At 35.8% G+C, this 16,214-nt stretch overlaps 1 protein-coding gene across 1 annotated transcript in view; it reads left to right on the forward strand.

The window, feature by feature from the left end:
- Window positions 1–16,214, forward strand: part of RABEP1 (rabaptin, RAB GTPase binding effector protein 1) — a 104,280-nt gene that overhangs the window by 48,217 nt on the left and 39,849 nt on the right. The window contains exons 4-6 of the mRNA XM_010847507.1: window positions 7,931–8,134; window positions 9,912–10,072; window positions 13,466–13,585. Coding sequence (XP_010845809.1) covers window positions 7,931–8,134; window positions 9,912–10,072; window positions 13,466–13,585 — 485 coding nt within the window. The remainder of the gene's footprint in view (window positions 1–7,930; window positions 8,135–9,911; window positions 10,073–13,465; window positions 13,586–16,214) is intronic.

The raw sequence follows: 16,214 nt of genomic DNA on the forward strand, positions 1-16,214 counted from the left end.
GATCTCCTTCAGAATGGACTGGTTGGATCTCCTTGCAGTCCAAGGCACTCTCAAGAGTCTTCTCCAACACCACAGTTCAAAAGCATCAATTCTTCGGCGCTCAGCCTTCTTCACAGTCCAACTCTCACATCCATACATGACCACAGGAAAAACCATAGCCTTGACTAGACGGACCTTTGTTGGCAAAGTAATGTCTCTGCTTTTGAATATGCTATCTAGGTTGGTCTTAACTTTCCTTCCAAGGAGTAAGCGTCTTTTAATTTCATGGCTGCAGTCACCATCTGTAGTGATTTTGGAGCCCAGAAAAATAGTCTGACACTGTTTCCACTGTTTCCCTATCTATTTCCCATGAAGTGGTGGGACTGGATGCTATGATCTTCGTTTTCTGAATGTTGAGCTTTAAGCCAACTTTTTCACTCTCCACTTTAACTTTCATCAAGAGGCTTTTGAGTTCCTCTTCACTTTCTGCCATAAGGGTGGTGTCATCTGCATATCTGAGGTTATTGATATTTCTCCTGGAAACCTTGATTCCAGTTTGTGTTATGTAACTATAAATGCTTGTATTAAAGATTAAATATTTCAAATCTGTAATCTTTCACTTTGTAACACTGGAAGAAGTGTTAATGAAGCCTAAAGCAAGTAGAAAGAAGGAATTAATGAGGATTAGAGTAAAAATCAGTGAAATAGAGAATAGAAAATCGGTGAAACTGTTAATGCTTTCTTTGGAAAGACCAACAACTTGATAAATCTTTAGCTAGATTGACCAGTAAATGAATACCAGGTCCATTACTACTGACCTTATAGAAATTTTAAAAAGTACAAGGCAAAGTAATGTTTCTGCTTTTTAATATGCTGTCTAGGTTTGTCATAGCTTTCCTTTCAAGGAGCAGGAGCAAGCATCTTTTAATTTCATGGCTGTAGCCACCATCTGCAGTGACTTTGGAGCCCCCCAAAAATAAAGTCTGTCATTGTTTCCCCATCTATTTGCCATGAAGTGATATTATAGTAGAAGAGGGGCTTCCCAGGTGGCACTAGAGGTAAAGAACTCGCCTGCCAGTGCAGGAGACATAAGACATACGGGTTTGATCCCTGGGTCGGGAAGATCCCCTGGAGAAGGAAATGGCAACCCACTCCAGTTTTCTTGCTGGAGAATCCTGTGGACAGAAGAGCCTGGAGGGCTACAGTTTTATGTGGTCACAGAGTCAGACACAACGGAAGCAACTGAGCATGCATAGTAGACAGAAGCACTTGCATACTCATTTTGAGAGGCTAGTATTATCCTGATATCAAAACAATATGGACATCACAAGAAGAAAGCAAAACCAAGAAACTACAGACCAGTATCCCAATATAGCTGCGTAAATCCTCAGCAAAATACTAGCAAGCCAAATTCAGCTGCACATAAAAAGAATTACACAGGGCAGCAATAGAGAAACAGACATAGAGAACAGACTAATGGACATGGGGAGAGGGGAGGAGAGGGTGAGATGTATGGAAATGCATGGAAACTTATATTACTATATGTAAAATAGACAGCCAATGGGAATTTGCTGTATGTCTCAGGAAATTAAAAACAGACTCTGTATCAACCTAGAGGGGTGGGATGGGGCAGGAGAAGGAAGGGAGGTTCAAGAGGAAGGGGATATATGTATACTTACGGCTGGTTCTTGTTGAGATTTGACAGAAAACATAAAAATTCTGTAAAGCAATTATCCTTCAATTAAAAAATAAGTAAATTTAAAAAAATTCCATGCATGACTAAACAGTACTTACCTTAACAGTATAAAGTTGGTTCAGCACCTGAGAATCAGTTAATGTAATGTACCACTTTATTAGGATAAAAAACAAAATATGATCTTCTCTAAAGCATTTGACATAGTTCAACACCCTTTTGTGGTGTTGAATAAAAATTCCAGACTAGTAGTAGAAGGAAACTTCCACGTGATAAAGGGCATCACAAAACCCCGTAGATAGTTATCTTTGTTGTTGTTTAGTCACTAAGTCATGTCCACCTGTTTTGTGAGCCCGTGGACAATAGCCTGCCAGGCCCCTCTGTCCATGGGATTTCCCAGGCAAGAATGCTGGAGTGGGTTGCCATTTCCTTCTCCAGGGGATCTTCCCAACCCAGGGATCGAACCCAAGTCTCCTGTATTACAGGTGATTTCTTTACCATCTGAGCCACAGGAATGTTAAATGGTCTAGTAACTGTAAAATAGTCTTTCAGTTTCTCAAATGGTTAAACATAAGAGTTACCATTTGAACCAACAATTCCACTCCTAGGTTTATACAAGAGAAGGGAAAACATAGCCATACATAAACTTCTATGTGAATTTCCATAGCAGCATTATTCATAGTAGTCAAAAAGTCAGAAACAACCCAGATATCCACCAATTAATATGTGAATTAACAAATAGTTTTTGTTTTCCTCCATAAAAAAAAAATGAAGTACTTAGATTACAACGTAGATGAACTTTAAAAAAATTATGCTGAGTGACAGAAGCTAATCACAAGTATGTATGGTTCCACTTATATGAAATGTTCAGAATAGGTGATAGGGATAGAAAGAAAGTGAAAAGAAACTAAAGAGCCTCTGGATGAAAGTGAAAGAGGAGAGTGAAAAAGCTGGCTTAAAACAGCATTCAAAAAACGAAGATCATGGCATCCGGTTTCATCAATTCATGGCAAATAGGTGGGGAAACAATGGAAACACTGACAAACTTTATTTTCTTGGGCTCTAAAATCACTCCAAAATCACATGGTGACTACAGCCATGAAATTAAAAGACGCTTGCTCCTTGGAAGAAAAGCTATGACCAACCTAGACAGCATATTAAAAAACAGAGACATGACGTTACCAGCAAAGGTCCATCTAGTCAAAGCTCTGGTTTTTCCAGTAGTCATGTATGGATGTGAGAGTTGGATTATAAAGAAAGCTGAGCGCCGAAGAATTGATGCTTTTGAACTGTGGTGTTGGAGAAGACTCTTGAGAGTCCCTTGGACTGCAAGGAGATCCAACCAGTCCATCCTAAAGGAGATCAGTCCTGAATATTTTTGGAAGGACTGAAGCTGAAACTCCAATACTTTGGCCACCTCATGCGAAGAATCACTGGAAAAGACCCTGATGCGGGGCATGATTGAAGGCAGGAGGAGAAGGGGACAACAGAGGATGAGATGGTTGGATGGCATCACTGACTTGATGGACATGAGTTTGAGCAAGCTCTGGGAGTTGGTGATAGGCAGGGAAGCCTGGCGTGCTGCAGTCCATGGGGTTGCAAAGAGTCAGACATGACTGAGCAACTGAACTGAGGGATAGAATGTAGATTAGTGGTTGCCTGGAACTGCAGAGTTGGAGGATTGGGGAAGTGATAAAGAGTACTGGATTTCTTTATGGGGTGATTAAAATGTTCCAAAGCTGATTGTGGTTATGGTTGCAGAAGTCTATGCATATATTAAAGCAATGAGCTATTACTGCACACCTGTTAAAATGGCTCAAATATAAAACACAACACCCAAAGCTACTGAGGTAGAGCCACAGGAACTTTGATTCATTGCTGATGGGAATGCAGAATGGTGCAGCCACTTTGGAAGACAGTTTGGCAGTTTCTTATAAAACTAAACATACTCTTAGCATATGATTCAGCTGTTTTGCTCCTTGGTATTTACCTAAATGAATTGAAGATGTACATCCATGAAAAACCAGCACAGAGATGTTTATAGCAACTTTATTCATAATTGCCCAAACGTGGAAGCCCCCAAATGTCCTTCAGTAGATGAGCTGATACACTGTGATACAGTGGAATATTATTCAGTGTGAAAAGGAAATGAGCACTCAAGTTATGAAAATTCATAGAGGAATTGAAATGACAATGTGTGTGAATTTCTGGAAAAGGCAAAACTATGGAGACAGTTAAAAAAAAAAAAGCTAAGTGGTTGCCAGAGGTTAGGAGGATAGGAGAAATGACTAAGCAATACAGAGAGGATTTTTAGGCCAGTGAAACTTTTCTGTATGATAAAGAGTGGTGGCTACATATTATCATACAGTATCCTAATGTAAACTGTGGACTTCAGCTGGCAAGGATGTGCCATTGTAAGTCCAGAGATTGTGATAAATGTACTGCTGTTGTGGGGGATGTTAACAGTACAGGAAGTTGTACCTGAGGGTGCAAGGCATTTATGGGAACTCAGTACTTTTCTGCTCAGTTTTGCTATGAACCCAACATTGCTGTTAAAAATAAAGTTTATTAGTTAAAAAAAAAATCTGGTACTTACCTCAGAATAGTAAGTTGTAGAATGCAAACTGGTGGTTGGGACAAGATTGCCTGTGGCTGTATGGTGACTGGGTCTGAATGATTGGTACATAAGGCTTTAATGATCATTTTAATACCTGGGAAGGCAGGTCCGTCCCTCCACTTTATTCAAAACTGTGATGGGCTTTTAAAATTATTTACTATGGGAAGTGTTAGGCATATGTAAGAGTAGGCTAAATGTTATGAATAGTGCTGTATTAAACAGTTTATTATTGGTGTGAGAATAGACAAATAGGCCATATTTATAGAATAGAGGCTTCATAATCAGACCCTCATATGTGTGGAAATTTGATATATGACATAGCATTATAAAATTGGGGAGACTGGGGCAAGGGTTTAGAACAAGGGGAAGATCTGTATAGAAAAAGTAGATTCCTGGCTCACACCTGAATGCCCATGAACTGTGATAGCTGATCTATTCATATTGTGGTATTGCAATTAGTGAATGAGGTAGTTGCATGTATTAGCAGTCTCAAAAACTGAGAGATGTGAGGTAATTTTAGTAGAATACTGTGTTACAAGAGCATTAAGGTTTAAAAACCTGCAACATAAAGGTGTAAAATATGCATGGTAATAATAGCTCCAAATTCCTGATCATTGTTACCTCTGAATAGTGTATTTGCATGTTTTATTTCTTAAGGTTAAAAAGAAATTGAAGCAGATGGAGCAATAATATAAAAAATTATTAAGCTAAGTAATAGGTATCCATTAGAGAATTCTTTATGCTTGTTTCCATGAAATATTTTTATGAAGTATTAGTATCATCAAATGAAGTGTCTTGTTTAGGTCCTAATCCAAACAAATTTTCAAAAAGACATTTTTGTGGCATTTGGAGAAATTTCACTAAGATTGAGTATAAGATTATATCAAGTAGTTGTTAGGTGTGACAGTGACACTGTTTATATAAGAAAGTACCCATGTTTTTAGAGATGCATGTGTAGTGTGTTAGATGATGTAATACAGTTTCTGGGACTTACTTTAAAAAAAAGATAGTTGAAATAAATGGCAAATCTTGATAATTGGTGATAGGTATGTAGAAGATTGGTGTAATACAATACTCTTTTGAGTTTGTTTGAAAATCTTCATAATTATATATGCAAAAGAAATTGTTCTTCATTAATAACTTGTGCTGTTGGCTACCGTATTTGAAATGCTTTGTTACAAAAATTTTTTTAAGTTCTCTTTGTTTCCTGGTTTAATTATACACATACATATCTACTTACTGTATATATTATATATCATATATAATAAATAACCTATGTCTTACGTAAATATTTACAAAGTAAGTCAGGAATGAAATTTGATCCACTCTTCCTCCAGGACTTCTACACTGCTTTTAACTATGAGGAAACATGCCAAAATTTGTATTTAGGTTTAGTATTTATTTGAAGTTTTTCTATTCAGAGTGATAACTTGGTAGTGAATAGCCCTGTGTAATTTTCGGTAAGTCAGAAGTAGCGGGGATAATTAGCATGAAGAGGTGTTAGGTATATAAACTGGAGCCTTGACAGAATTGTATTAATTTCTCAGAAATTAATAAGCTATTCCAGAAGTAATGCTTTTTATTTCACATTTTATGAAATAGCACTTAGAAGAGAGCATTGATATACATACCCACATACACACACCTTCAGTGGTTTCACGTGTTTATGTCTTTACTCAAGTTTCTGGGTCATTCCCAGTCACACACCTACCACTGTTTCTTAGAGATCCAGCTTGCCTTCAAGATACTTTAGATAGTTACTTTCTGCAGCTAATGTTCTTATATCTGCCTCTGGCTAATGTTTCAAAATATTTTAATAGTGGTGACAAAATAATGTAAAACTGATGTTGAGAGAGTACAGATTTCTTAAATGACTTCACTTAAAATTAGTATGACTAGTTTTTTTCCTGTTACATGAACTACCAAATTGTTAGTCAATTCTTATGGTTGTTTAATAATGTTGAATATCTTTACAACATTTAAAAGTTCTATAATTGATATATCTATTTGATTTCTTCAAGTACTTAGACGTTTATGCAGACAAGTGTTCCTGTTATTCTGGCTTGAGGGCCGTGTGCTTCCCTTAAAGTTACACAGCAGGTTAGTGGTAGTCTTAGATCTTAAATTATTTTTCCACTGGTTGAGGTAGTTATTGTGCTCTGTAAAGGCAATTGATGATTTTGCAAAGATGAAAAGGTCTTCTGCATAAATATTTTTTATAACATTTAGATGGCAAAAGACATAAAAAAAAAAAAGTTGAGACAAACAACAGCAGACTGGGAAAAGTTTTGTAAGATAAAATAGGAGTAATATCCAGTGTATGTAAAATATTATCCCAAATTAGAAGAAAAATTCATCAGAATCACAGGTAAAAGATATCACCAAAGAGGAAATACATCACTAATAAATACATGAAAAGATGTTCAACATCTCTGTTAATAGGGAACTATAGATGAAAACTCACCATTTTCTATCCATGATACAGACAAGGACTTTAAAAAGATGAAAAAGTAGTTTGGTGTAAGAAAACAGAACACCCATGTATACTGTTGTTCATCTTTTTTTGAAGTCAGTTTGGGCAAACAATTGTGCTGCTGCTGCTGCTGCTAAGTCACTTCAGTCGTGTCCGACTCTGTGTGACCCCATAGACGGCAGCCCACCAGCCTCCTCCGTCCCCGGAATTCTCCAGGCAAGAACACTGGAGTGGGTTGCCATTTCCTTCTCCAATGCATGAAAGTGAAAAGTGAAAGGGAAGTTGTTCAGTCGTGTCCAACTCTTAGCGACCCCATGGACTGCAGCCTACCAGGCTCCTCCACCCATGGGATTTTCCAGGGAAGAGTACTGGAGTGGGTTGCCATTGCCTTCTCCAAACAGTTGTGCTATTTAGGCTTAAATCGTGTAGTAGGCACATCAGATCAACTTTATATTTAAGATGTAGTAAGTGAAAGTCACTCAATCGTGTCTGTTTATGACTCCATGAACTATATGCAGTCCGTGGAATTATCCAGGCCAGAATACTGGAGTGGGTAGCCATTCCATTCACCAGGGAATCTTCCCAATCCAAGGGTCGAACCCAGGTCTTCCGCATTGCAGGTGGTTTCTTTACCAGCTGAGCCACAAGGGAATTGTAGTAAAGGGGTGCTGAAAATTTATCCCAACTTTAAAAAAGCCTTAACTTAGTAACTGCCATGTACTCTGGCTTTCATTTCTCTTTTCCACCAGGAAAGTCCTCAACCATTTCTTGAATTGTGTTTCAATAAATTGTTTTACCATTACAACAACTTTCTGAGGTGGTTATTTTTATTCCAGTTTTGTAGATGTGGAAATTGAGGCTAGAGTTTAAATAAGTTTATTGAGCCAGTAAGTGGAAGAGCCTCAGTTTAGCTCTAAAAGTATGGCTTTAATTGCTCTTTGGTTACATAGTTAATAATTAATTGATTTGTGAAACCCAGCATACTTTATATCTTACCTCAATTATTAAAATGATTTCATTTCCTGAGTCAACATTTAAAAATGTAATGCTTAATTTCTTCATTGGAACGTTAACATTATAAACGTAATGCCTTATTTCTTTGTTGGAATGTCAGCCTGATAAAGGTGAACTTTTCATTAATGGAAAGTCTTTTACTTTTTTGCCCCAGAGGATCTGAAGAGGCAAAATGCAGTTTTACAAGCTGCACAAGATGATTTGGGACATCTTCGGACACAGTTGTGGGAAGCCCAAGCAGAGATGGAAAACATCAAGGCCATTGCCACGGTGTCTGAGAATACCAAGCAAGAAGCTATAGATGAGGTGAAGAGACAGTGGAGAGAAGAAGTTGCTTCACTTCAGGCTGTTATGAAAGGTAAAGATAAAGACAATTTTATTTTATGATTTTCTAAGATAACTGATTCTGATGACTGAGAACATTTGTAGAAGGTCTTAAAATATATCCTGAGTTTCATTTGTGGCTTTATGTATTACTGTTTCTAAGATGTACTGTCGTATTCAAAATAAAAGGGAAGCCAATGAAATCATAAACGAATATATCATCTGTATCTTTAACAAATTTAATGATGGAGAATTATGATAGTGTTATAAATGAAAACTGTAGTTCATTATAAGATTTAAAGCAGGGCTTCAAAACAGATTTTCTTATAGGAGACAGGCCAGTAATGTCAATGAAAGAAGCTGTGTGGGCACAGGAAACGTGCTGAACTGGAGAGACCTCCCATGCAAAGAGTGAAGTTACTATTTATAGTTCCATCACATCCAGTGTTGCCATATTTTTACATTTTAAAGAAAAATTTGGATTTTTATGTGAAATTTTCACTTAGTCTGTGAGGTAGAGTGGCCTATGAGTTAGAATAGGTTTTATGAGCTTCTTGCTGGTGACTGTAGATCTAAAGGAAAAGTAGTGGTTTAATCTCTATCAGCTGTTAGCGCCACCTGGGACATCCCATACTTAATTACTTCTTGCATTTCTGAAAAAATGATAATAAAATAAGCTGCCTCCTGAATCTTTGGGTTCCTGGAATTAGTTTAGTTAATAATATAAATGTGAAATAGTGGTTACTTTTTTCCCTGTCTTTGCAGTTATGTGTCATTGTTGCCTTAGTACTCTTTATAAAAAGGCAAGTAAGACTAGCACTGTTTCTGAGTGTTTGGCTGTCATCTAGGGATTACTCTGAACCTCATGTTACAACCAACCATAGCAGCTTGCCCAAATAAGAGTTCATTTTCTCACAGGAGAAGTTCATAGGTAGGTAATCGAGGGCTGGGTACAATGGTTCCTGATGTCATCAGTGTCCTAGGCTCCCTCAGTTCTTCTCTTTCTTCATCCTTAGCATGTCGTTTTCAACTTCATTTTACTTTGAGGCTGAAAAAATAATTGCTCCTCCAGTCCACCTCAGTAAAGCAAAAATTTTCAAGAAATCTTCAGCATATTTCCCCCTTGTCCCCCCGCCCCCACTCAGTTTATAGAGGTTTCTGCTTATACATAACTACCAAGACATCTAGAAATTCTAGATTTTAAATTGGGCCATTGATTTCTGGATCAAATTCGGGGTTTTATTAGTAAGAAAGAAAAAAGAGTGGAAATTAATGGACAACCAGCAGTGTTTATCACGTTTTAGGATTGTATTGAAGATAGTCATTTTATAAAGACTATAGAATTTGTGCCTCACTTTAGAATCTTGGGTTATAGTAAAACATTATGTCCCTTTTCTCAGTTTCATATATGTAGTTGTATTGGAGCAACATGTTATGTTTGTCCTGGGAGTCACAGAGTTTTATCTAAGAACATAGATTTTAGAATTGGTCTTAGGTTTGAATTCTAGCTCTGTTTCTTTCTAGTTATGAGACATTGGCCAGAGTATTTAACATTTCCTAAGCTTTTTCTCATCTATAAAATAATATGTGGCACAGGTTTATTCTGAAGATTAGAGATGATTTAAAGTCCTTAGGAAAACTTCTATGTGTAGTAAGAACTGGAAATGTTAGTTTAGTGTTTTTAGTGAATTAAAAGATTTCCAGAAACTAGGCTTGCTTACCTTCTTTATATAACTACTTTTAAAATTTTAGTGTGCCAGCTCATTTTTTCCAGAATGCTTAGACATGAAATATTTGGTGATGTTTTGTAGAAACAGTTCGTGACTATGAGCACCAGTTCCACCTTAGGCTGGAGCAGGAGCGAACACAGTGGGCACAGTATCGAGAATCTGCAGAGAGGGAAATAGCTGATTTAAGGAGAAGGCTGTCTGAAGGTCAAGAGGAGGAAAATTTAGAAAATGAAATGAAAAAGGTATGGAGGAATGTATTCATCTGTAGAAATATTTGAATCCAAATATGTTTGTGGTAATGCTTTAACTAATATTGTTACGGTAATAGAAGTTTTACTGTTTTGTTCTGTTAGAGAAATTATTTGGGCACAGACCTAAAAAGAGTACTAAATAATTTGATGACCTTCCCCCACATTTATGTATGGGTAACTCTCTCACCTTGCTTCCATCTCATGAGGCCTGTCCTTACCACCCCATTTGACATTGCAACCTGCCCATCTCCCTCCCCCCACCTACCACAACTTGCTCGGATCTTATTCTGATTTTTCTTTTTCTATTGCACCTGCTGCTGCTGCTAAGTCGCTTCAGTCATGTCCGACTCTGTGCGACCCCATAGATGGCAGCCCACGAGGCTCCCCCATCCTCTGGGATTCTCCAGGCAAGAACACTGGAGTGGGTTGCCATTTCCTTCTCCAATGCATGAAAGGGAAAAGTGAAAGTGAAGTCGCTCAGTCGTGTCCGACTCTTAGCGACCCCATGGACTGCAGCCTACCAGGCTCCTCCGTCTGTGGGATTTTCCAGGCAAGAGTACTGGAGTGGGGTGCCATTGCCTTCTCCGTCTATTGCACTTATTTCCTTATAATGTACACAGAGTTCTCCTATTTGGTATGTTTACTGTCTGCTGCGTTTTCTTCCTCACTAGAACGTGAGCTTCATGAGGGTAGGCGTCTTTGTTTATTGTGTATCCTAAATGCTTAGGGTAGTGTCTCGCTCGTAGGTGCTCAGTAAATATTGCTTGAATGAGTGTTGCTTCGTCTCAACTGAAGCTTGAGAACAGGTGTTAAGTTTTCCTTCTTTCTCAATATACTGTGGTTCCAGTGTGACGTATGTACTGCATATTATGCTTGAACATTTTTACTGTAGATGCCTGAAAATAAAGCAACTAAAATAGAAGATGGAATATTTTATCATTGAGAAAACTTAAAAAGCTTTTTGGCCAGTTTGATTATGTAAACTTTCATTTTTCAATTAAAAAAATTTTTATTGGTATATCGTTGATTTACAATGTTGTATTAGTTTCAGCTATAGAGTAGAGTGAATCAGTTCTGCACATTCAGATATCCACTTTTTAAATTTAAGATTCTTTTCCCATGTAGACCATTATAGAAACTTTTGCTTTCTTAATTTATATACATATGTATATTTGAAATCACATATAAGATAGTAATTAGAATTTGATTTTTTATTTTCAGTTGAATTAGCCATAATCTTCATTCATACAAGGACTGCTTTTATGTATTTAGAAGTTTATTTAATGTTTTTTATAATGTAAAAATCATATGAGAACCCAACACCCAGAACAAAAGCCTGAACCTTGAGGAATAGTTATTTGCATTGTCTTATTTCAGGAGAAGATTGTAGTTCAGCTTCTTCATGAGGCTCTAACAATGTCTCACGATCACTAGTCAGTTAGTCATCTACCATAGTTAGCCACAGTAGACAGTCTTTAGTTCTCTCAAGTCTTTTGAGATGAATTCATAGTTAATGCTATGATTAGATATTTTATTCTGAGCCACAGTACCATTCACATGAGGATAGTTTTCTTCTTCATTCTCCTAATGTATTAATAAGAGACATCCCTGGTGGCTCAGTGGTAAACAATCCGCCTGCCAATGCAAGAGATGTGGATTTGATCCCTGGGTCAAAAAAATACCCTGGAGAAGGAAATGGCAACCCACTCCAGTATTCTTGCCTGGGAAATCCCATGGACAGAGGAGCCTAGTGGGCTACAGTCCACGGGGTCACGAAAGAGTCAAACATGACTTAGCAACTAAACAGTAACAACAACAGTATATTCATAATCATGATTTCCACAGTCCACTTTTTATCCTTTTAAAAATTTTTTTTATTTTTTAAAATAAACTTTATTTTTTAGAACAGTTTTTGATTTATAAAAAAATTGAAAATACTAGAGTTCCCATATCCTTCAGTCCCAGTTTCCCTTGTTAACATCTTAATATTAGTATGGTACATTTGTCACAGTTAATAAATCTATATTGATTATTTTTAACTAAAGTTCTTTTCTTTGTATTCAGATTTCATTAGTTTTTACCCAAGTCCTTTTTTCTGTTTCAAAATCACATCCAGGATACCATATTACATTCAGTCATGACTCTTAGTTTTTTCTTGACTGTGATAGTGTCTTAGATTTGTTTCTAATAACCTTTCTGTCATTTAAAAAAGTCATCTTTAAAAGTTTCTTTTTTTGATATGTGTCGCTTGGAATTGTGAGGTCATCTTTGCATTAATAAAAGACTCAATCTGTATTAAATTCTTTGTTGCTTTTCTCCTTTTTTTCCCCTGGTGATTTTTATCAGCAGACCTCTATAAACATCCCAAATTAGCCTTGACTGAAGATATTTTAAGCTCACATGTCTTTTCCTAACAGGACTTAGTTCAAAATAAAATAAATGATGAAATGACTTTGCAAGCACTGGGAAACAAAGTATGTCACTCTTTTTTGAGAGATATCAGTTGTTTTTTTTAATCTTCACTCACATTTCTGCATAGATAATATTTTCCCTATCTCAAGCATTTTAGGAAGCCTGGGTTGGTTTAAATTCAGTGAATAAGATTAATTTTCATTTTCACTAGAAGGGAAAAAGTGAACTTTTTGAGTCGGTCTTTGTTTCTGTAAAAATATACGTGTGTGTATAAAGTGAAAATTAAATTTCTTACCAATTTATTAGTTTATGGATGTTTGCTTTTAATCTGTGTTTTTGAGAATGAAGAATGATAAACACCATGGCTTTAGGGGTTATTCTTTGAGTTTGTTTCATTTAGATGTCAAAAGTAAAATGATAAATATTCTGTTTAAAAATTTAGGTTGAAGCCCTTTTATAGAAACATAATTTTCTAATATTTTAGGAAATAAATGCTCTATTTTTATGTTATAAAATTAGTCCTTTCTGTATTTGTAAGAGGTTATGATTTTTTAAATTTCATAACCAGAATTACAAAAATTAAAGTATTTATTATATGCGTTTTTATATATATTTTCATCTCAGTTACTCAGCTAGTTAAAAAGTCACATTTGTGGTTGCTCTCACTTTCTGAGATGACCACATTTTGTCTGTGGAATGTATAATCTATTTAAATAAACCTGCTTTTACTTTCCAAAATAAACAAACAAAAAATTCAAGTTTGTCATAGTGAATCCATTTTCCTACTTATTCCTGAATTCTAAATGAAATACTTGATAAAGCTATGATTATGACTTGACATTCAAAGTAATGCAGCATTTAAGAGTAAGACAGAGTTCAGTTTTGTGAGTGCTCATACAGTGTCTGCTAGACCTATTATTTCTTAGAAAAGTGATAAATTGGTAAATTGTGACATTTAATTCTCTTCAACAGGCCCAAGAGGATGCTGAAAAACTTCGGTCTGTTGTGATGCCTATGGAGAAGGAAATTGCAGCTTTGAAAGATAAACTGACAGAGGCTGAAGACAAGATTAAAGAGCTGGAGGCCTCAAAGGTTGTGAAAAGTTGTAATCCATTTGCTTGGAACCAAAGTTCTACCCTTATGCTTTGAGCAAAATTAGAATACCGAGGGAGTAAAAACTGTAATTTAGACTATGCATTGTCAGAATTTTGCTTTCTTTAAAGTTCAGGAAAATGCTTGGAGATGATTTTGCCTTTATGGATATTTAAAATAATGACAGTAGTGTTGCTTGTGCTGCTTCATTATGGAGTCAGTGTTTATCTTCCTATCAAAATGAGTATCATTCGCTTTGAAGGAAAATAAGTTGTTCAAAGGTGACTTTGTTTCCTGACATCAGCCCCAGAATCAGTCTTTTAGAAATTATGTAGCTGTAGTGCAGCTGGATTTGTTGGCTATAAAGACCAAATAGAAAAAAAATAAGATTTGTTGATATGCAGATCCAAATCTCTGTCCACAGGTTATTATTTACAATAAAATGTAGTGAAGGTAAAATGTCTGAAAATGAAAAAAATTAACTCATGGGAGAAGGAATTGTCAAACATTTTAATAATTAATTTAAAAAGTAGGAAAGAAAAAATTTAGAGGTAGTAATCAAAAGCACTATATAGGAGTATAGAAAAAAATGTAGGAGTGTAGAAATGGGTGTATTTCAGTATCAGTAATTCTAGTAAATGTAAGCTGATAATTACCTACTAAAAGAGACTGGATTTTAAATTTATAATGTAATATAAATTTATATTGTTTGTAAGAGACATACCTAAAATAAAACTACAAGGTAGTATTGAAAAAAAGAGATATTTAAAGCTATGCCTCGTAAATTCTAATCAAAAGAAAGTTGATACAGTATTTATGAAGCAGGATGAAAGGAAAAAATAATTAATAGAGATAAAGAGGGACCCTTTCTAATTTATAATCCATCAATAAGATATAACAATCATACACTTGAATGCATTTACATAGCTTTGAAATATGTGACTAAAAAGTGACAATTAAAAGAATTATTCACAATCATAGTAAACGATTTAAATTGTCCTTAAGCAAATGATAGTGTAAGCAGAAAAAAATAGTAGGGATATAGGAGTTTTAAGCAGCTTGGTTAGTAATTTAGATGTCAGAGACACAGAATCCTGTCCTTAGACTATTTCATACAGTAGTAGAGCATAGTAGTTTAAGAAGATAGTGCATGGAATAAAGTATTGTTATTTTTAGGTACATTATACTTTTCATTGTCACAAAGAGTCATTTTATTTTGAAGATGTGTTATGCAAATCCAAATCTCTGACCATGGGTTATTAATTATTTACAGTAAAATATAGTTAAGGTAAAATGTCTGGAAATGAAAATAACTCATATGGGAAAAGGAATTGTAAAATATTTAGAGTGATTTGATTTTTTACTTAAGAATCTAAAAAAAAGAACAATAGTACAAACAGTATGAATGGAAGGAAGTAATGCAGATAAGAGCAGAAACTAGTGAAATAGAAAAGCAAAGGGAAAATTGAGAATGTAAATATAATGGAAAGAAAATGGAAAAACAAATAGGAAAATGGAAAAACTTGTCAACCTGATAAGACTAATCAGGAAAAAAAGACAAAAAGACTTAAACCATTAGAAAAGAAGCAGGGAAATAACTACAAATCAGTCGAGACTTAAAAAAAATAAATACTATGAGCAATGTCACAGCAATAAATTTGAAATGAAATAAGATTGATAAAAATTTTCTTATAAGAATTAGCCAGTATTGTCTCAAGGTATAATAGAGTGGAAAAGGTCAGTTTTCATTCCAATCCCAAAGAAAGGCAATGCCAAAGAATGCTCAAACTACCTCACAATTGCACTCATCCCACATGCTAGCAAAGTAATGCTCAAAATTCTCCAAACCAGGCTTTAGCAATATGTAAACCATGAACTTCCAGGTGTTCAAGCTGGTTTTAGAAAAGGCAGAGGAACCAGAGATCAAATTGCCAACATCCGCTGGATCATCGAGAAAGCAAGAGAGTTCCAGAAAAACATCTATTTCTGCTTTATTGACTATGCCAAAGCCTTTGACTTTGTGGATCACAATAAACTGTGGAAAATTCTGAAAGAGATGGGAATACCAGACCACCTGACCTGCCTCTTGAGAACCTATATACAGGTCAGGAAGCAACAGTTAGAACTGGACATGGAACAACAGACTGGTTCCAAATAGGAATAGGAGTACGTCAAGGCTGTGTATTGTCACCCTGCTTATTTAACTTCTATGCAGAGAACATCATGAGAAACGCTGGGCTGGAAGAAACACAAGCTGGAATCAAGATTGCCGGGAGAAATATCAATAACCTCAGATATGCAGATGACACCACCCTTATGGCAGAAAGTGAAGAGGAACTAAAGAGCCTCTTGATGAAATTGAAAGTGGAGAGTGAAAAAGTTGGCTTAAAGCTCAACATTCAGAAAACAAAGATCATGGCATCTGGTCTCATCACTTCATGGCAAATAGATGGGGAAACAGTGGAAACAGTGTCAGACTGTATTTTTTGGGGTTCCAAAATCACAGCAGATGGTGACTGCAGCCATGAAATTAAAAGATGCTTACTCCTTGGAAGGAAAGTTATGACCAACCTAGATAGCATATTCAAAAGCAGAGACATTACTTTGCCAACAAAGGTCCGTCTAGTCA

The sequence above is a fragment of the Bison bison genome, unplaced genomic scaffold (genome assembly GCF_000754665.1).
Source record: "Bison bison bison isolate TAMUID 2011002044 unplaced genomic scaffold, Bison_UMD1.0 scf7180017864249, whole genome shotgun sequence".
Taxonomy (NCBI): Eukaryota; Metazoa; Chordata; class Mammalia; order Artiodactyla; family Bovidae; genus Bison; species Bison bison.